Genomic DNA, 23,014 nt, shown 5'->3' on the forward strand with positions numbered 1-23,014 from the left:
TAAGTCTGTAATAGACAATTAATGTCTTATCATATTTTATGTATTACTTACTTTTCGGACGCAGTCTTCAAATAGCACCACCATCCGCATCCTTGAATCACAGTTTTTAATGAAATTAACAAGTGTCTTATGGTCTGCTTTTTCCATATCATGTCCATTGATTGAGAGAATGACATCTCCTACAAAAGTTACATTGGTAATTACATTTACACTACTGATCATTTATTTATTATTATTGTATAATGTGTTCTTTAAGTGTTATTCTGTTAATGAGATTTGTTAGCTCAACTGTAATTGTATTAAAGGGCCATCAAATGCATGTCAAACATTACACATGCAGCCTTATGTTATGTAACAAAACTGAAATCAGTAGTGATTGAAGTGTTACTATTGGTAAGCCTGCTCGAAAGGACGAGAAGCTAGAGTAAACATGTCTGAAATAGTGGGTAGAAATTGTCTAACCATAACGGAACCAATGGCAAAAGGGGATGAAAATACCAAACTAAATTACAACTGCCTGTTGAAAAATCTAAGAAAGGCCTCAAACTGCACTAAAAGGGATTCATCTGAGAGAAAAAATTTATGAAATTAAAGAGGCTTACTCTACAAAAACTGATATCCAGTCTTGCTGACTGAGTTGCCCACTCAGTATAGGAACTGCAGTTATTGCTTGAATGGTTACACAACATGGCCAAAATAAAGCTGCCTCAAAAAGTCAGACATCAAATAATTTACCCTACTTAATAAACAGGAGAACTGCTCTTTACAGAAGATGGTGGGAATTGTCTTTTTCTTACTTTCTAGTAATGTCTTTGCTGTTTTGATTCCACTGTAAAGAAATGCTGGAAACACATTTTGAGCCAGTTTTATTTCAACCACCTTTTCATTGGAGGGAAATAAAGAAAGGTAACTAACAAACTTATTAATGAAACAGCTGTTTACAGTTCAGTTGGGCAGTAGCTTAATAAAGAAGGGAAACAACTTAAAAAATGTTTTCTTACATTTTTATGAGATTAAGCTGATGGATACGATCTCAGAGAAAAAAAACTGTTGTAATAGTGTCAAACTTTGACAGAGATATTGTATATTATAAATGAGTTAAATATATAAATACAAACACATGGGCTGAGGGCCACATGAAATGATTGAAACAATACATATGTGACTTATAAATAGTTGCATTCAATTCACTGACTCACCTTCTCGCATACCAGCTCGAAAGGCAGCGCCATCAAAATCAACATAATCAACATATGTGATCATTTCAATTTCTTGTTCCTTCTTGTAGTGTATTCCATAGCTCTGCAGACAATCACAAAAAAGGAGTGCATCAGTTACAACATATTATTATCTCAGATATTAGTGGGAAACTAATTTTACAGTGACAGTTCTTTTCTGAATGAATGACAAACTATAATAAATTTATTAGGGGGCAGAAATACTAAATGATCAAATACCAACAACATTACATGTCACCACAAACATAAACTTGCTGTCAGATGATGCTACTTCTCACTCTTTCATATCACTTATTTTATTCCACTTCCCTATCAGTTTTATTTTGATGGGCTGATAGTCCAAAAGTTCAATGACTAAATTCATTTACAATTAAGAAATTTATTGCTATGAAGATCACAAACAATTTTTATGATAATAAGTTCTGGTTGTTCTTCTTTCTCTGCAAATGCATTACAGTCCTAAGGCATATATAGTATACACACATTCAATGACATGATATGTCAAAACTAGTGTATAATTGAATATGGTTACAATACATGACTTCCAGAATTTTCAAAGAAAGATATGAAGATGATGTGTTGAATTAATCACGAATGGTTATTGCCAATATTTGTTTGCATAAAAAAATTCTTAACTGAAACTGGAGTGACAAAAATTCTCCCTATGAGATGATGTCATATAATGTAAAATTCATTTAGCCGTTTCTACTTTCCAGTTTGTAAATGTGAGCTGGCAAAAACTAAATGACACTGTATGCAGAAATCAAACAAGTTTTCATAGTAACTGTTACATGGGTTGGAGTGCACAACAGATTCAGCAGGTGGGAGTTTATAAGAGCAACTGGACTGATCTCACCTTTATTTTGCCTATTGACCAATTAAAAAAAATTGCAAGAAAGTTCAATGAATATAGCTGCAAATTTTTTATTCATATTGGCCATGTTTTATTAATTTCACTGCAGATTATATCAGTACTAATCTCAGATAATATTTTGTCTACTTTATTCATAAATTGGGGCAGGGGGATAAGTGCAGAAAAAACCAAGTGCTCCTAATAATCATGTTAAAAATTGTAGAGTGAACATATTCATGTATTCGTCTGATAGCTATTTGCTTAACTGCAAAATTTCAGCTTTATCACTAAACAATTTGTGACAGCATTTGATTGATGAGGTACACTTCACTATTAAGTATATGTTTATGCTAAAGTACTGTATTTTCCTAGTTGTAATTTGTTCTATTACTATTTTCAATTATATGTCATGCCGTTTAAGAAAACTATGAAGCAACATTGAACTGGGGGAAAATTGCTTGTTTTTTACACCAAATGTTATTGAGTGTAACAGTGAACTGTAAACAACTGTAAAATATTATAAATTTCATCACTTTGTTCAACTTTGACAGAAAATAATTATGCCGCCCTGAAAAGAGCAACTGATTTTCCGTTTGTTTTCTTTGTCTCCATGTACCTACTGATGCATATTTAATATTTATCTAGGCACAGGTAACTTATCAAAGGAGAATAATTTTCTATGTAATGTGAGGATTGAGAATGGTTGCCTGCAGCACTTGCAGGGAATTGTACATATAGATATAAATTATAGGAGAGTGTTGAATAAAATGAGCTTTTAACTTCCATTTCTTATGCTTTTCAATTTTCTGAGCCATTCAGTACAGCAAGCTATTAGAATGAAATACAGAACTCTAAGTTAGAACTTAGAAAATAATGCTAAATCTGTGTGGCAATTACTCTAATTTATGGATTTTAAAAATTTGCCCAAACCTTCTGAAGTAACATTTTATCAGAGGACAAACAGTTTGCTCAGTACAGGGCCAATGAGATAAGTGGGCCCTGCAATGAACTTGTGACATAACACTAGTTGGCTTGTCCACCACACTTTGTGAACACTTGGCACTGTGCAGTGCACACTAGGAATCAATATTTAATTGAAAAGGTACCCACAAAAGGTCTTAATTTTATCATGTGCTATCGAGAACTTGTATGCTTTTAAACATGCAGTCAAGAATTATGAAAACTCATCTGAAATAGTTACTCACTCCTTGCCAGTGTCACGTTCTGTGACATACACAACATGGCCTGTCTTTCTTATGGGCCTTGGTTCAGTATGATGTTAAAAGTGGTTTGAAAAAGAATTTCTTGAAGATTTTGTAAGTAGTGTGTTGCTGTTACAGAGCAACAAGACAAGGTTTAGAGACAATTACTGAAGAATATTTTTGACTCTTGCTTAAAACACCACAGTTGAATAAATGTTGCTGAGACATTGCAGATGTATGACAGAACAATGGAATAAGCCACAGTGAAATCGTTTATGTTGGGCTAGCAACAATGAAGTGTTGGAAGTCCAGTAACCACAGACTGTATCCATATGTACCTGATTAACAACTGTCAATCTATTTTACTGGCCAACAGCAGATTTAGGTGGGTATAAATAGTTGATGGCATACCATTTTGTACTTCAGTACACACCACACAAAAGTTAAAACATAAAAACATATGGAACAAAATTTACATGGTTCACTCAGTTCCCATCTAGAATCCTGATTTTCCTACATCATTGTATTAATGTCAGGAAAATCCTTTGGACAGGCCATGGGTGATATCTTTCCTCACTTTCCCCCTGCTTGCTCATCACTGTACAAATGAGTACAAAAGGCTAAACTAAATGAGCAGACAGTGGTTTGTAATGCAGGAGAGGTGCAAACTGTGCACTGTCTTTCAAGGAATAACCATTAGTTCTGTTGTAACATTTAACACAAACAAATAAACACACTCCACTTTGATTAAGCTGTAGATTTTCTTATTTTTATGTTGTGGACTATTTGCATATTTACTGGGATGGGAACTTAATTGTGAAGGTCAGGCATTTCAGTGTCACTTTACAATACATGTGCAAGATTTGGCTATGTATATGGAACATCATGATGTTTAACATAATATATTTTGAGATTTTAAATACCATGAACAAATTCTAATTTCACTGCCGTTACAACACCTTCCAAATAGAAGAGTCTGGTCTCATAGGACGCAAAGAGCGAAAAGCAGAGTTACAAATATCAAAGAGAATTTTATTGAAAGAGGTCATTAATTTACAACAAGTAGTCAAAGTCTTTAGAATGATATTTTCACTCGGCACCAGAGTGTGCATTGATATGAAACTTCCTGACAAATTGAAACTGTTTGCCAGACTGAGATTCGAACTCGGGGCTTTTGCCTTTCGCAGGCAAGTGCTCCACCAACTGAGTTACTCAAGCACCAGTCACGATCTATCCTCACACTCTTACTTCTGTTAGTTCTTTATACTCTATCTTCCAAACTTCACAGAAGCTCTCCTGTGAAACTTGCAAACCTAGCACTCCTAGAAGTTATGCAGGATAACTTCTGTGAAGTTTTGAAGATGGGAGATGAGATACTGGTGGAAGTAAAACTGTGAGGATGGGTTGTGAGTCATGTTGTGTAGCTCAGCTGGTAGAGCACTTGCCCATGAAATGCAAAGATCCCAAATCTCAGTCTGGCACACAGTTTTAATCTGCCTGATGTCAGTCTTTCTTTACATATTCATCCTTCAATATGACACATTTTTCCCAAGAATGAATAATTTGGTGACGACCTTGACTGTTCAAGAAATATTCCATCTCAGAAATCACATCATAGTCATTTGGGTAATACCTGCCATTCACTGTTTTTTTCATCTGAGGGAAGAGAAAGAAGCCAATGGGTGGCTTACCAGCAGAGATGTTGCAAAATTTGATGGCCCAAAGAAGCAACGTGTACGATTTGGTTCTGTGTAGAATGTGCTGGGGCATTGTTGTGGAGCAAAAACAACCCCTTGAGCAACTTCCCACAACTCTTCTTGTTGACACCTTCCTGCACGCTTGTCAGAAGATTTTTGTACTTATCTATTAGCACCACACCATGGCATTCCCAAAAATGTATCACCTTTGCTGATGATGGCTGGGACCCTTACCTTCTTGGGGAGTGGTCAGCCCACATGTTTCCACTGCTTGCTTTGCTCCTTTGTCTACGAGGTTATAAAGATACACCTATCACTCTTCCATGGTGGTTAGTCAGCTAAAGAAGTCATCTATAGTGGCCTGACACAGTTACAATATTTTCTCTGTTACCTCATTTTGGCGGGCTTTTGGAATGGGTGTGAGCAGTAGAGATCAGAAACGGAGTGAGTAGGAGTCTTATGTTGCAGGCTGCATACTTCACAAATCAAGGTGTGCTGTTAAATCAGTGCTAATGGGCTTCCTTCATTTCTGCTGTACTTCTGAGATCATGACGAGTCTGAGAGCTGTCGCACTGCGGTCGCTTCGTACTCGTTGACTCATTCTCTCTTAGTGAAGCTCGGCAGCAAGCATTAGGGTGTAAGAATAGTGATGACTTATTGTTAGTACAGAAGATGAGTACACGATCTTGCTGCTGTAATGTAGCAATGGCAAAGTGAAATGACTGATTGTCGGGATCACATGGCCTTCAACAAAACTGTGTTTTGCGAGACTGTGGTGGGTGTAAGACAAAACTTAACTGATGCAAAGTAGGCTACACTATTGCAAATGTGTTCCATTAGAGAAAGAGTGATAAGTTTGATACTACAGGCCACACTTCAAACGAAAAACATGCAAATTTAGCCCAATGCAAACAAAATGGTTGTATTCTTGTTTATTCCATCTCCACCATGAGACAATATATCTGTTGCGTCAAACGAAACCTGGACAAGTGCAACGACACTTTTACATTCCTGCAACAACAAAGCGCACTATTTCTATATTCATCTAGTCGTGGCAACTTATGTTTATGAGACGATAGCGAGTTGTGTAGGTTATCATTCATTTCTGTGATTTATTTTAACAATTAATCATCATTTACAGTTGCACCTCATCTGCACGTCATGTTTATTGGACTGGGTAATGCCTCGAATGTGTGTATGTGCCACTCTAATTGTTAGACGTTTTCTGACTAGATATTAAATATTAAAATAAATGTACAGCAGTCTTCGAAACAGTTTTATCTATATAATGTGGGGTATAAACAGAACAATATTCACTGCTAACCGACTAGGCGTTATGTTGGCGTGTAACTTGCTTCAGTCATTTAGGCAAGTTGGACATTTTGTGACATTTCAGCTTGCTTCTCTGCACACAATGTATGATCTACAGGATAAATAAAATTACACTTGAGAGTGGCTGCAAAGCTGAAATCATGACTGTATAGAATAAATGAATATTAATTTATAGTTCAATGGCGGAAATCTCTTTCAAAACGGTTTCGCATGCAGCGAGAATGACGCGAGCTTTTGGTTATACTTGCGAACTCGTGTTCTCGCTCTCCTTTCTAAGCGAGTCGGGACCGCTCGTGCTCAACATACTGAGGTGACGAGTGGACTGCAGCAGAGACAGACAGGTCCAGTCTATGGGCACACGGAGACAGTGAGTTCGGAAATTATGACGATTTTAAAGCAAGTATAGGGAGCTCATTTCTGATCTCTAGTAAGCGGCCAGACAGCGAGTGAACTTTTTCACGTTCGAAATATTATGTAAAGCGTTGAAAATTGATCCACGACTAATTTTCAGTTTCCATCTGTAGTCTCATTTGTGATACGTGAGTCTTTGAGCACCAGGACCTCCAGTTCTCTTGTGATCCCAGTTCTTTGGACCTGCCATATCATTCTTCGCCATTCAGACATGTCTGACAACACTGGAAGCATCTGCGACAACTAACAACAGTGTGGTACACTGAGGTGACAGGAGTCATGGGATAGCGATGTGCACATATACAGATGGAGGTAATATCACGTACACAGAGTATAAAAGAGCGGTGCATTGGCGGAGCTGTAATTTGTACTCAGGTGATTCATGTGACAAGGATCCTGACGTGATTGTGGCCGCAAGACGGGAATTAACAGACACTGAACGCGGAATGGTAGTTGGAGATTGGCGCAAGGGACATTCCATTTCCAAATGACTAGGGAATTCAATATTCCGATATCCATAGCGTTAGTGTGTGCCAAGCATATCACATTTCAGGCATGCGTTTCATTCAGCATCTCTTCATCACTAGCCCCGTGCTTTGTTTTACATTTATTGTTCAGTAATAGCTGTATCTTCCCAACTTGACGATCTCATGCCACACACAAAGGCTACACACAGGGTGCCCATAGTTAAAGCACCAGTTTCAAAACTCTATAGAATGAGGACCACTGCTCAGAATGACGTCAAATTTAAACATTACTGATGGGATGGGGGGGGGGGACGCCATAGGAGGAAAAAAAAACTAAAATTTGGCGAACAGCATCAGAATACGCATGCTAACAGATGGCCCTCAGTTTGCTTCCGAGACGCCCAAAATGACTCTCCATGAAGGATCCCTAGCTGCTAATAAAGCTCTTTTTCAAGAATGGTGACCGTGCGCAGGTAACCCTGCAAAAGTTCCGGACACTCTAGAGTATGAAAAAAGGCACTGATGCAATGACTGCTAAGGGTCTGGAGAAAAGATTACAAAATTCGAAAAGACGACTCTTTTCAAGTGCAGTGTCGCAGAGGGAGGAAAGCAGTCGATCCGACGTCTGTGGAAAAAGTGGCCACAGCATTGCAGGAGGGGCCGAGTGGTGGTGTGTAAACATGCAGTACACGGGGAAATGCCCGAACGTTCAACATGCCTGCGAGCACATTGCGTAAATTCCTGCGAAACATCCTGCATTGCTACCATTCAAGACCACTCATGTTCGAGGAGCTGCTTCCTGCTGACCTACCAGCAAGACAACGTTCACCCTGGAATACCCGCTCACATGGAAGTGAACAAATAAATGGCCATGGAACATCCTGTGGGCAGATGAAGTCCATTTCCATCTCCAAGAACATGTCAATACGCATAATTGCTGAATATGGGCAAAGGAAAATCCACACACATTTCGACCGGTATTATTTCATCCTGGAAAAGTGTGTGTGGTGCGGGTTAACGGCATCGTTTATCGTAGGGCTGTATATTTTCGAAGAGATGTGTCTTGCGGGTTCTGTTACCCGTACCGTCACTGGTAAACACTATGAGAGGCGTTTCCGGACCAAAGTCATTCGGACCCTTCAGCAGCGTGGATGTGTGGGTAGGACCATTTTTATGCGGGATGGAGCTCCTCCCCATACTGCACAGCCAGTGAAGCGGCTGCCGCAGAGGTACTTCGGAAATGCTAGGATTATCAGCCGTCATTTCCCTACAGCCTAGCCATCCAGATCACCTAATCTCAGTCCGTGAGACTTCTAAAGGGTTGTTATCAGAAAGATATTGTGTTCAGTGCTCCAATTACGAACGTACCTGAATTGAAGGCATGCATTGCGCAAAACGTTCTTAACGTGTCCTCTGAGACACTATCTGTTGTGGGACATCCTGTTTCTCGATTTCAATTTGTGGCAGAAGGCGGATAGCATAACGATCATGTTTTGCGCCAGTCTCACGACAATTAAAAGCCGATTTAATTGCTGCTTTTTTTGCGGTTTTTGGCCCCAGGACAATTAAAACCGAGTTTTCCCACCCGATGGGTACGAAATTGCTGTGGTGGATGGGCTTACCTAACTAACAGTGCCACATCTGTTGACTGCCAAAGTTGTGCAGTCATGCACATTGAACCGTGCGGATGTTCTAATGTGCAACTCAAACCATAGCTGTCGTTTTGTGATTCATCTGTCATTTGTAGCCGACCCTGTTTATGCTAAGACGCTTCCGTTGGGAGCGCGAAGACAAGAGTGTCTTAATTACAGCATGCACCAAGGCATTTCTGCAGACATTCCTCCCGCATTTTACACGCATTTGGTACGAGAAGAAACTCTAGCATGTGGTACAGTCTCCAATGTGCTTCTGCCATGAGCTTCACTGTAGTTTGCAATGTACGAGGGTGAGTCTAATGAAAACCTTAAATACTTTTTAAATATTATTGATTGTGCAGAAGCGCTAAAAAGCTGTATCACTTTTCAACATAATCTCCCCCACGCTCAACGCAAGTCCTCCAGCGCTTACAAAGTGCATAAATTTCTTTAGAAAAAAATTCTTTTGGTAGTCCGCGCAACAACTCATGCACCACTTCGCGTACCTCTTCATCAGAACGGAACTTCTTTCCTCCCATTGCGTCTCTGAGTGGTCCAGATATATGGAAATCACTTGGGGCAAGGTCTGGTGAGTATGGTGAATGAGGAAGACACTCAAAATGCATGTCTGTGATTGTTGCAACTGTTGTACAGGCAGTGTGGGGCCTTGCATTGTCATGATGCAAAAGGACACCCGCTGACAGCAATCCACGTCGCTTTGATTTGATTGCAGGCCGCAGATGATTTTTTTAGGAGATCTATGATGCACTGGTGACAGTGGTCCCTCTACGCATGTAATGCTCCAAAATGACGCCTTTTTCGGCCCAAAAGAGAGTTAGCATAGCCTTCCCTGCTGATGGTTCTGTTCGAAACTTCTTTGGTTTTGGTGATGAGGAATGGCGCCATTCCTTGCTCTCTCTCTTCGTTTCCGGTTGGTGTAAGTGAACCCAGGTTTCGTCCCCAGTAACGATCCTTGCAAGGAAGTCATCACCTTCTCGTTCCAAGTGCCGAAGAAGTTCTTCACAAGCATCAACACGTCGTTCTCTCATTTCCGGAGTCAGCTGCCGTGGCACCCATCTTGCAGACACTTTGTGAAACTGGAGCACATCATGCACAATGTGGTGTGCTGACACATGACTAATCTGTAAACATGCTGCAACGTCATTCAGCGTTACTCGGCGGTTTTCCTTCACTATGGCTTCAACTGCTGCAATGTTCTGTGGTATCACAACTCGTTGTGCCTGACCTGGACGAGGAGCATCTTCCACTGAAGTCACACCATTTGCGAACTTCCTACTCCATTCGTATACTTGCTGCTGTTGCAAACATGCATCACCGTACTGAAGCTTCATTCGTCGATGAATTTCAGTAGGTTTCACACCTTCACTACGCAAAAACCGAATAACAGAACGCTGTTCTTCCCTGGTGCAAGTCGCAAATGAGGCGGCCATCTTTATATTGATCCTGCAACGGTATGTGTGCATCTGCACTATGCTGCCACCTACAGGCCATTCTGCACGCTGTTTGTAGCACGCTTACCAACTTACAGGATAACGGCGCGAAATTTCGATTTCTTATTACAAATTTAAGGTTTTCATTTGACTCACGCTCGTATGTGGGTGCAGACGGAGATCAGATGTGATATTCATGTTCAGACAAACAAATAATTACAATATCAGAGTAATTGGGTATTTCATGAAAGAGACAGAGCTGCACAAATTGAGCAAGTCAATAATGCCTTTGTCCTCCTGTGGCCCTTATACAGCAGTTATTCGGCTTGACACTGGTTGATAGAGCTGCTGGATGTCCTCCTGAGGGATGTCGTCCCAAATTCTGTCCAGTTGGCGCGTTAGACGTCAAAATCCCGAGCTGGCTGGAGGGCCTCGCCAGTAATCTTCCAAACATTCTCTATTGATGAGAGATCCGGCGACCTTGCTCGTCAAGAAATGAAATGTCGTGTGGCTAGGGCCTCCCGTCGGGTAGACCGTTCGCCTGGTGCAGGTCTTTCGAGTTGACGCCACTTAGGCGACCTGCGCGTCGATGCTCGTCAAGGTAGAGTTTGGCAAGAAGGGAAACAAGCAGTAGAAACTCTCGCCCTGTGTGTGTGGACATTATCTTACTGAAATGTAAGTCCAGGTTGACTTATCATGGAGGGTAACAAAACGGGTCTCATCGGGGCTCAGTACTCCAGTCAATGACATTCCAGCCCGAAGACGTGTCTGGACACTCCCCGAACAGCTGTGAGATACCAGCCTGACTGTCGCCGGCCATAAGGCCCGACAGCCAGCAGCGATAGTTTGGAGTGTCGTTTCTTTTCATAGCAGGACCCCTACAGTTGTCGTCCGCGGTACCCTTACAGCACAGCGGTACGTCGACGATATTCTACGCCCATTTTTGTTGCCCTTCTTGGGAAGCTATCTTGGGATTACATTTCAGCAAGATAATGTCCGCCCGAACACGGCGAGAGTTTCTACTGCTTGTCTTCGTGCTTACCAGACTCTACCTTGGCCAGTAACATCGCCGGTCTCTCACCAATTCAGAACATTTGCAGCATTAACGGCAGGACCCTCCAACCATCCCGCGATTTTGACAATCTAACGCCACAACTTGACAGAATTTGACACGATGTGCCCCAGGAGGACACCCGACAACTCTATCCAAAAAATGGTTGAAATGGCTCTGAGCACTATGGGACTTAACATCTGAGGTCATCAGTCCCCTAGAACTTAGAACTACTTAAACCTAACTAACCTAAGGACATCACACACATCCATGCCCGAGGCAGGATTCGAACCTGCGACCGTAGCAGTCGCGCGGTTCCGGACTGAAGCGCTTAGAACCGCTCGGCCACCGCGGCCGGCCGTTTAAACAAGAGCAGCTGGTTTTATACCACCGCGAAATACGGTAGAGAGTTCTCCGGATATGATACGCGAATTGGGGTGCCCATCATTGAAACCGAAGGCATTTTTCGTTGCGCCCGGATCTTCTCATGAAATTTCAACCTCCTGCTTTCTCCTCAGAGAGTGAAAATATTTTGTTCGATGAACCCTTTGCCAGGCTCTTGATTGTGAATTTCATAGTAATGATGTAAATGTAGAGTGTATTAAAGCACAGTCTGAACTGAAATCGGGATCGAGTAGGCTACTGTTCGGTTTTTGGGGGACTTACATTCACGTTCAGTTTCAGAACTGTCAGGTTCGGATAGCTGAATTCTTCTTGTTTCTGGAGCTGTAAAAAAGTTTTACGGTGTCTGGATACTAACTCAGCGCCCAACTCTCCTCTTTTCTCGTCCGGGCTCGGAAAGAGAAGTAGAGGAAGATCTCGTAGTACATGGAAACGGACTTTCGTGACGGATCTTCAATGCACGGCGAAGAGCTGGCAGCCAATCGAGGTCTCTAGAGGAACTAATCAAATTTCTTTGTCAAATATCTTTGTCCAATATCTTTGTCAAAGATATTTGATGGTGTAATAGGGAACTTTGTCAAATGTCGTCCAATATCTGATGAAATCTAATGCCTCGCTGTAGATTTGATCAAAGAAGTCGCTTGTCTTTTGTTCACTGCAATGTGACATGTTACCACATGGAGCGCTAGCATCGCTGCAGCATTCTGTCGTCTGTAATGTTTCAATAAATATTGTCGGTAAATACAATTGGTGTGTGCCGACAACTACAAAATTAATAGAGATGTATGAAGCTGATGAGGCGCTTTACAACGTGTGGCACGCTGAATACAAAAATAGATTACGAAGATTGGAGACCTGACCTGACCTGACCTGACCTAACCTAACGTAACCCTCTCCTGTAGCAAGGAATCGGAGTGTTATAGTGAGCCTGTCTTCTGCAGATGTAGCATTTCTTAAGTGAATATTGTGCTTTGTGATATGAGGATAAACTTCATTGAGCACATACAGAAATGAATGTTCATCCATCCTTAAGTAATTGATGTACGACTTGACGTCTTGACGTCCTCCAATATAAGGTCACGTAACAAGTTCTGTTGAATGCTTTTATCGTGTCGTCGTAAAACCCACGGCTTCGCCCAGGTATGCTTACTTCCCCCCCTCCCCCCCCCCCCCCCCCCGCGCTTCTCTTCTGCAGGTGCACACAGTGCAATTGTGGTACATGCAACTGCTGCGGTTAATAAGTTGTTATTGTCAGCCATCTTGAACTTTGACGAAAAATATGATGACAGTGTAATACCCCTTCTAGCGCTACGTCGAAGATCTTTGTCAAATATATTTGACGGAATATTTGATCACATCTTTGATCAAATCTTTGACAAAGAAGTTTGATAGTGTAATACTGGCCTAAGCAAGTTTGGGGGACTGGCGGGAGGGCGTCCGAGTGCAAGCAACTGACAGCGGGCGGCGAGCTGCAGTCGCGATAGCGGCGGGCGGGCGGAAACAGCTGACGGCGACAGGCGGACAGCGGCCTTGGCGCACGGCTCGTGTTCCAAGTCCAGGCTACTCCCGTTCAGCACGAGCGTCCAGCTTATGGATCGACAGCTGCCGTGCACGATCGGGTGTAGACAGACAACATTATTAAAGAGATCAGTCAGATATCACGTTTTAGATCGCAGATCGACACCTTTTGCTGTGGGTCGGGTTCTTCACTAAAAGTTTGTATGCCTCAATCGTTGGGATATAAAACCGTAGCGTAAATAAGAAACATCGGGATCTTGTGTACCTGTACTTGTACAACACAGACAAACATTACTAGTCTGGTAAAGACGCAGCTGTTGCTGAAGTGTGACGGTCGGTGAGGTAACATGGCGGCGTCACGAAGTTTGCGAATGGTACTACTACGATTTTCTGAAGCGAAATGACGTTGCAAACTTTACGAGGTGGTCTAAACAAGTTCTGCTCTTGAGCAAATATGTACATACTACTTGAGTTTAACACGTACATGCAGAATAGTGTTACGAGAAGTACATCATATTACATTCACACACGTTCAAAGCAGACTGTAGTTTTCGTAATACCATTCAAATGAATAAAGACACTTGTTCGACCACAAATACCCCTTAAAATATACGCGAAGTATTTCAACACTACCGGTTTTTCAAATAAGACCAACTGTAATGTAATTTAGGCCAACATGCAATACAAAATCAAAAACGCGTAAGATGTTTCTAGTTATGCTTGCATTGAGACATGTTTCTTTCCTTGAATCTTCCGTCTGCTGTGCGAAAAATTACAGCCAAACATGACGGGTGTATTTACCATTAACTGTAAAGATAAAGTAGATATATCAGTACAGCCCCATTTATTACGACTGTTTTATCAGTAAATAAATAGCTGTTTGCACGACCTTCGCACTCGCCGCCTTATTACGATTTTAATGTCCTGGCTTCAGTGACACCAGGATACTGTATATTTTACACGGTATTGCCAGTCTAGTAATCTATGTCTGTGTTGTACAACGTTGTAATGTTCAGCTTATATTCTTACAATTTACGAAGAAAAGAATGATTTTTAATGAACCGCAATTATAACGATGTTTTCAACAGACAAATATTAATAGATGCGTAGCAATTTACATAAGAATATTACTCGAACTACTCTGATAATGACCACAGTATTTTTAAGAGATCGAAAAGACATCGAAACCCTTACAGAATACAAGATGTTACGCAATTTAAGGAAATAGTTAATTTCCAAATTTGCATATTTACAAAAAGTAATTGCCTTTTGACAATCTATGGCTCACCAGAAAGCTGAGAAGGCGTCGCATCCGCAATATACATCATACTTCGTTGTATTGGGCCATTATCGAAACATGAAATATTAAAATTGCGTCATAAATCTAAATTCTAAATTTTCACGAAAGTTGATACTAGAATTCCATTTTCATTTGCATAATATTGAAGTAATATACGAAACTGAAATAGTCGCTTTCAGAGAAAAGTAAATATTAAAATGTAACTTTTTATTAAAAAGTTTCAGTATAACTACAAGGGTTCATATTCATTGTGCCGTTAAACGAAGTAAGTACAAATTGTATTCTTGTAATTAATTATCATTACATAAATTTAGGGTTATTAAATGAAAATCATCAACATCTGTTTAGGTTTTATGACAGCAATTCATTTCATTTGTTACCTGCGTAAGGATGCTACAACGTAAACAATGTATTGATACTGGACAATAAGTCCGCCATGTTTAGCGCAGACAAGCCAGAGAGCACAATAAGTTGTTTGCACATGCGGGAGAGCAGACGTAATTTTCGTCATGCGTGTTTATGTCATTGTATTGCACAATACTGTAAATGAATGTTTTATGACCTTGTGGGGATGCGAACCTGCTAATTAAATACACGACACATTTCATTTACATTTACGGCCAGTGTTTCTATTTATGACAGGACAGAGGCATCTTATTTCGAACTTGGAGAAGGAAACTACGCGATTTCAACGCCGACCAGAACATCGAGAACTAGGATAAATTATCCTGAAACTGCTTAGATTGTCTCGCAAAATATGGAATTCATGGTGCTTGTCTCACGTAATGCATGACAGTACATGTTAATTCCTGTCGAGATTTCAGAGTAAAGTTTCATAGAATAAGCCAATACCTACAGCTACATCAAGTTACTAGAAAGATTCTTTCCTTAGAAAGGCTATACACATGTGCTCTTTCGGTTCATAATGACCCGATTTATGGGCATAATATTCTAACATTATTAAAAGTTATAATTTTAAATTTAGGTTCAATTTGCCCATCTACAGTGACATTAGTGGGAAGGTTTGCCCCCACTTTCCCCAAAGAATTCTTATAGGTGCTAATTTGACATTTGCTCTTCGTATTCTTTGATCAGACTTATCATTAAAGCGTAACACACGTGAGATGTAACAGAATAATTTCTGCGCTGTTATAGTGCGAAAGATGGTCCTACTTGTCTATGGATACATTAGACTCTTTGTTGATTAGCCGTACGATTTATACAAATCATTCAGTAATAATAAACCAACAGAGGCTTCAAGTGCAATTTGGTCTAATTTTTCCCAAGTGTCACCATGAACATTTCGACACATTATTTTTCATTCCCATCACAGTACTCTGAATATTATAGTTCAAAAGTGTTTGGAAAGATGATTTTATTTCACCATTCAGGGCCTGCAGTCAGTTTTATAAATTTTGCTCTGGATGATCTTCCAGTTTTTGGAAAATGTCGTAAGTTCCACATGATATGTTTCTCCTTTGATCGAACCACTTGTACTGCTTGCGCATTAAGGAGTGAGGTATCAATATCTGAAGAGTCTTTTGATTCAGTGCAGGATGAATGCTGTCGTCACTGATGTGACTTTCATCTTCAGAAATATTCTCCTCACTGTCAGATGCGTTTATTAATGCTTCCAGCTGCTCACCAGAAAGAAATAGTTTTATCACGATAACCACACAGAAATTATTGCATTAGATACATGAACCATGTCTGCAACATACAGCCGATAAAACATTGCTGGTAGCGATTGCTCTTGTTAATTTGAACGTGATAAGCGATCTGCATTGTTGTGTAACTTGAGACATTTCAACAATAAGCAAGCAAAGACCTCCCGTGCTATAAAACCTATTATGCATGTATCTCAGACATATAAAAAATAAAATTTTAATAACGAATTTGTACCTTGTGTGAATTTTTAAATGCTCAGCTCCCTAGTCGCAGATCCAAAGGACACATATGCAACGAATTAAGATACAACAAAGGGAAGAAAACTGTTTTTTTTTCTTTAGCTTTGCAGAATGTATAGAAAAACAAAGTCACTAAATTTCGACCGTTAGTGTTTAAATGTAAAAAAACTTGTAGAAGAACAAAGTACTCTCCGCGTCATATTGAGCCCAAGATAACAGCATGGTTACTGTTCAATTGACTGCGTTCAGGTCAAGGTCTTGGATGATCAGCACCGGCTCGCTAAGCGGCCTGTGTTGTCCCTCTCGCTGTATACCCTCTCTGACAATGATATGCCGAAGATGGAAGACGTCATGTTGGCACAGTTTACAGACGATACCATGTACTTCACCAGCGCCGACACCACGACGCAGATATAAACAAACTGAAAGAAACAACTCGATCGCATAGCGAAATGGTACCGTTGCATCTAGATAGGTGCCAGCCCGTGGAATGTCATGGCCACATAATTTGGTAAAAAAAAAAAAAAAACCAACCTACGAATAAGTCGCTACCTACAAGACAGAGGCATCCCCTGGATACCATCGGTTAAGTACCTAAGAGCAATTCTGGACAAAGGGATGTTCCGCGCATCCAGGATCTGATACGTAAGACGGCAAGAATGACTAAAGACCTGTTACCCTTTGTCTTACGTATGGAGCTCTATGTGGGCACTAAAGTCAGCAACAGTTCTGGCACAACTACACTAAGACAGCACCTCGTGGGGAATGGCGAGTGAAGCACATGTCTCAAGTGGATTTTCAGAGCCTTCATGGACACAAGACTACTGGACTTACATCGTGAAGCCAACACAGGGGCAACAGCAGACGCGATTAAAAATAACAATCTTTATTTACTTAGTGGCAGCATCTAAAAGTTAACCGACGGTACGACAGAAGTCGACCGGCCACAGATTTAAGGTCTCTACGGCGCTAGTAACTGATACGGACAGAATGTAATCTAAACCGTTAGGGGTAAGCTTAAAGACCCTTAGGTCCTCATCAAGCCACCCCAATGAGATAAAAAGTGTCCCAACCTAAAGCTCTTACGAGAATCCATGAAGTACGGATCACCACTGGTGATGGTACTTCAGTAGCACACAGACCAAAAAAAGTCAATACAATGCAACGTAGAGGACTAGACAGAGGTATCCTGAGTGCAGCTGTGCAATGGGGAAGATCGGTCAGATAAATTGGACAGCAAACGGGCTGGTCTGCTTCCTTCAGCAATACTCCTATGAGAGCCTGTCATTGTCGGCTCCCACCGTGCTGTGAAATGTACTCTGCCTGACTTACCGAGTAGGGAACTTTTCTGAACGCGAAAATTTCGCGTATTCCAAGAAGAGACATAACTCAGGCCCTAACTAAAATTAATAACAGAGTTAAGACGCTTAGAGACGTATTAAGATCTATACTGTATGTGAATTTCATATTATTTATGTTTTTTGGGGAGGCAGAAACATTAAATTTCAGTATTTTATGGACAAAATAGAAAAAATAAATAGTTTTCTGAACCTTGTAGACAGTAAACGCAATACGAAACGCAACTTCGGAAAGATCTGTTTCCGAGAGAGGTAGCTCCTTTTCAATAGACCAGTTTTTATTTAAAAACAAGGATGTTGTACTTTTTTTTTTTAAAAAAAAGCCAATCTAGCATAAAGTATAATATGTTCATTAATGCTAAATTTAGGCCTGCGTGCCATTTAGGATCCTATAACTGGCCAGCATGTAGCCATCGAATATTATAAACAGCTATATTACCGAGCGACTAATCCGCAACGCAGTGCCATTTGGAAGGTTGGCCATCTGACGACTTCCAGGGGCAACGGAAACTTGATTTTCAATACTTCGCGTAATTATTCACGGAATTTAAAATTTTTAAATGCTGACTTAATCTACTGATGAAGAGGTGTAATCTGATGTTAAAAGTTTAACACAGTAAGACAAGTATTACAATTAGAAACTGTGTTGAGGCAGCGTAATTGACAACGCGCAAACATCCGGGCTATATTAATTTGGTATTTGAGTATGAGAGCTCTTGCGACTTCCAACAAACTTCATACATAAGTTCAAGTCTTTACGAAATTATTTCTCGCTGACAGTCCTCGCAAAACAGTACATCGCTTGCTACATTGTCGCTGTTCGTGAAGAAAACTTCAGCATCAAGCATGCCGTTTTAATTTATTAGCCTACTTCATTACTACCACCTCTATTCGCAACAGTTTGCAGACCATGTCCACATATATCAGTGAATGTACGTGCAAAATTATATCAATGTGCGAGACTTAGTTAAGGAGATATGACGTCATGAACATTTAGATGCAAGGAAAACTAGTTTTTGCTTAAAATGGAGCATAGATTACCGAGAGTATATTCATCTGGTGTTTCATAATGAGAGCACTTAGCAACTTCCAGTAAACTTTAAGCTTAATTTTAGACTTTTATTAACTTATTCTCTCTTTTTTTTTTACGACAAATATTTAGCACATTATTACATTTGTAAAGTAATCAGCGTTTGCAGCTAGTGTATACATCTGAGCTCGATTCTTAAGAACCGAGCCTTGACTGGTGTATACATATCCTGTAGTGCGACTCGTTCCTGAAGAGAGAGCGGTGACCTTCGTCTATACTCTATAGGCTCTAATACCACTGTTCCCATTCACTGACATAACTGCTGTGACGCGGGGCGCTGCTGCCAAGGAATTCGGCTCCGCATTGTGTGCGAACGACGTAGCAGAAGCGCGGGCAGCAAGCCGGGATGAAAAGGAAGCCAGTGTGGGTGAGCGCGGGAGATGGTGTACGGCGCGGTGAGAAGGGCTCAGGGCGCAGGGAGTTCCCCGCAGCGGGACAGCAGGGCGTTCCAATGGCGCATCGCGATCCCGTAGTTACGACCTGCGGCATCCCCGTTACACAAAGGCTGCGTAACTAGCTGTTCTCGAGAGAAAGAAAATGCGCAGATCTTTCGTTCACAGCTCTTTATAAGGGCGACGCTACCGAACGGTAACTGCCGTCCTAAGCTATCCACACCTTCGTCTATACTTACAAGCCACCTTACGGTGCGTGACGGAGAGTACTACGTGTATTACCGCCACTTCCTTCCTTTCCTGTTCCAATCGCGAATTTAACTTGGGACGAATGATTGTTGGTATTCTCCGTATGACCTCAGATCTCTTTCATTATATTTTCCTAGTCTTTTCGTAACATAATTGTGTGTGGGAGGAGGCAATATATTGGTTGACTCTTCTAGGAACTTCGACTGTAAACCACACGCTGATGCAGTACGCCTTTCATCGTAACGTCTGTCATTGGAGATGGATGCAAATCTCCGTGACGCGCCGGCCGGAGTGGCCGAGCGGTTCTAGGCGCTACAGTCTGTAACCGCGCGACCGCTACGGTCGCAGGTTCGAATCCTGCCTCGGGCATGGATATGTGTGATGTCCTTAGGTTAGTTAGGTTTAAGTAGTTCTAAGTTCTAGGGGGCTGATGACCTCAGAAGTTGAGTCCCATAGTGCTTAGAGCCATTTGAACCATTTGAACCTCCGTGACGCTTTCGCGTTTACTAAACGAACCCGTGACGAAGCGAGCAATTTTTCTACGGATCTTCTCTACTTTCTCTATCATTCCTGCAGGGATGGAGTTCTGTACTGACGAGAAGTACTCCAGCGTCTGTCGCACGAGTGTGTCGAAATCATCCGTAGACTGCACTTGCTGAGGATTCTTCTAAAGAATTTGTCTGGCACCTGCGTTTCCCACTATTAGTTTTACGTAGTCGTTCCATTTGAAATCGCTCCTGATGCATAGTCCGAGACATTTCGTGGATGTGACTGTTCACGGTGATTTTTCTTAAATTCTGTAATCAAAATATAACGCCCCACTCCACCTGTTACTACGCAATACGTTACATTTGTGTACATTCGTCCTTCACAGGACGTGTTTGTACTTATAATTTATTTTATTGGGGCTCAGTGAGCATACGACATAGCCAGCACCATATTAGTAGCTCATCTGATGATCAAAACAAAGTTATGTAAGTACATACGGGAAGCGTTGTGTGCTTACATGACTATGAGCCTCCCGACACAATATATAGGCTGTAAGTTACGATCGGTCGCGAAATGGAAACCACTGTGAAAATGCAATAGTTAGCTACACTTTACAGCCACTTCTCTACTCCAACTTAGACATTCGTCGTAGCCTTGTATCAACTTCCCAGTACCCTCGTCATAGAAGGCTGCCGCCTATGCTTTCCGCCAGTTCTCTAAGTTCATCTACAGCTCGTTGTCTGTGCCAAAATGTTGTCTTCATAGAAGAGATGAAACTCAGGACGAGCCAACTACTGGCTGTGTTGTGGGTGATCAAATACTTCCCATCGAAAACTCTGCAGGAACATTCATTGCCCCTGCAGTTATGTTATGTGGGTTGCACGGCATCAGGCGAAATCTCTCACCAGGCTCTCATACTTGGCGGGAGACACAATTTCCTACGCATCTTTACGTGACTACTTTGCGCTCGGAATTGAAACGAGCGACGTGACGCGATCGACGGGCATACTAGCGACACTACCCGACACATCTGTGCAAAACTTCATCGGATTTTCACAGTGATTTTCACTTCAAGACCGGTCGGAACTCACTTTCCGAATAGCCCTCCTATATCTTAGCACTGGTCTGAGTAGAAAGTCGTCTGGAGTATGCGAACAATTTAACCTCTGTTCTGTGTGTATTAGCAATGTAGCTGTGTGCAGATTTTGAGTCTGCAACTGAGAATTGGGAAAGCACATAAGCTGAAGCACATAAGCAAAATCACTCAGAAGCCACCAGCCGAGTAACTCTTTCTCGCCGCTAAATGTCAAGGAAGTGCATGGTCTACTTCCTGATGTTTGTGGCTCTTGAAAACAGTTGAGGTGTTAGGAAGTGAGTAACTGTTACTTCAGGTGTGGAACTGCAACTCACTAAGTTGCCTTCCTAGTGTGGTGTGGTATGCGTCTGCAAGTGGGCATTGAGTGTGGTCATTACATATGCCATGCATCTCTCTCGGCGGGGCAGTGTGCAGAGTAACAAAAACGTTCCTTTAGTCAGCACAATAGTTGCGACTTCCAAATACAAGTTATACGAAAACTGCACACGTGTAGAAGTTTTTTTTCGTGTTTTTTCTTCAAGTATGTGAAAGTTATGTAATACATGGGGACAGCCCATTATTCGGGTTCAAAATCTGCTCAGTAACGCCACACAGCACTACCATAGATTCTACAGGTCTTTGATTTGTCACTTGCTACCTGTTTGATTCAAGTTCTGTGCCCGCAGTGAAATGGCTCAGCTTCCGGCATCAGAGATATTTTGCGGAATGAAATGAAATTGTTCGTATGGCTTTCATGGCCGGGAGTCCCCACGTGGGGAAGTGCGGCCGCCGAATCGCAAGTCTTTTCAGTGAATGCCACAGTGGGTGACTCGCTTGTAGGTGATGATGAGGACAACAACGCCCAGTTCCCTGGCGGAGAAAGTCTCCGAGCCGGCTGGAGATCGAACCCGGGCTCGCTGCGTGGTAGTCAGATGCGCTGACCACTCAACTAAGGAGGCGGACCATTTTGCGCAACTGAAAAAGGAAGACATGACCGCCGGGAAGCTTTAAAATTACTTTGCTTTATTCAAAGGCTATTTTCCAAAGAGGTATCATCAACTAGTCAAACGTGATTAAATGATACTGGTTAAGTATGGCGAGCTAATGTCACCATTTGCCACGAACCATTGAACATATACAAACGCTTGTAATGTTTAATGATTCATGGCACATGATGTCATCGGATCTCCATATTTAGCTAGTATGACTTCGATACGTTCGATCAGGTAATTATAACGCCAGCGAAACTACCCGATGGACAAGTTTTCCGGCGTCCATTTTGTCTTTTTTCAAATACCTGTGCCAGCTTTCGACTGTGGAAACGGTTGCCTGTGACAGCTCTTGATGGAAGAATCACGACACAAATCCCTTCCCCACGCCTGGGATCATCACAGTTTCTCACTGAGCATGAACACTTTGCTTTCTACAGAAGAAAGTCAGTATTTGGACGCTGACAGTCTCGTTATGTTGCTTATTATGCACTTCTACTTGCAGCATCAAAATAAGGGCACTCTTACTACCATTACTGAGATTCGAGTAGTTGATAGTAAACGCTAAGGGTGCAGAATGTGAAACGAGTTATCAATGACATGCTTGCTAAATGTAAAGAATTGGCTACCGTGATGCGGCATCCTTTGGCGCTATACTCGTCGAGGGGCGTCCTTTCACTTCCGTCGGTCGGACCTTTCGCTGTGTGTGTGAATCAGCAAGTGCATAGCTAAGAACCCCTTTGCCTAGGTCTACGTTTCGCCTTACTATACTCATGCTCATAAATTAAGGAAAATTGCACAATGTGGCGCCACACAACGTGGCACTACACAAAACTGGCGCTAATAGCATATGCACATATGGAACACACACGACACAAATCTGTAAGTCCACGGTATTGATGATAAGTT

At 41.6% G+C, this 23,014-nt stretch overlaps 1 protein-coding gene across 8 annotated transcripts in view; it reads right to left on the reverse strand.

The window, feature by feature from the left end:
* The window catches only part of LOC126262041 (la-related protein Larp4B-like), a 504,153-nt gene that overhangs the window by 31,566 nt on the left and 449,573 nt on the right, over window positions 1-23,014 (reverse strand). For all 8 annotated transcript variants that reach the window (XM_049958589.1, XM_049958591.1, XM_049958588.1 and 5 more), the window contains 2 exons: window positions 1,200-1,302; window positions 52-179 (listed from right to left, as the gene is read on the reverse strand). In XM_049958589.1, the coding sequence (XP_049814546.1) occupies window positions 52-179; window positions 1,200-1,302 (231 nt within the window). The remainder of the gene's footprint in view (window positions 1-51; window positions 180-1,199; window positions 1,303-23,014) is intronic.

Source organism: Schistocerca nitens, chromosome 1, assembly GCF_023898315.1.
Source record: "Schistocerca nitens isolate TAMUIC-IGC-003100 chromosome 1, iqSchNite1.1, whole genome shotgun sequence".
NCBI classification, from domain to species: Eukaryota; Metazoa; Arthropoda; class Insecta; order Orthoptera; family Acrididae; genus Schistocerca; species Schistocerca nitens.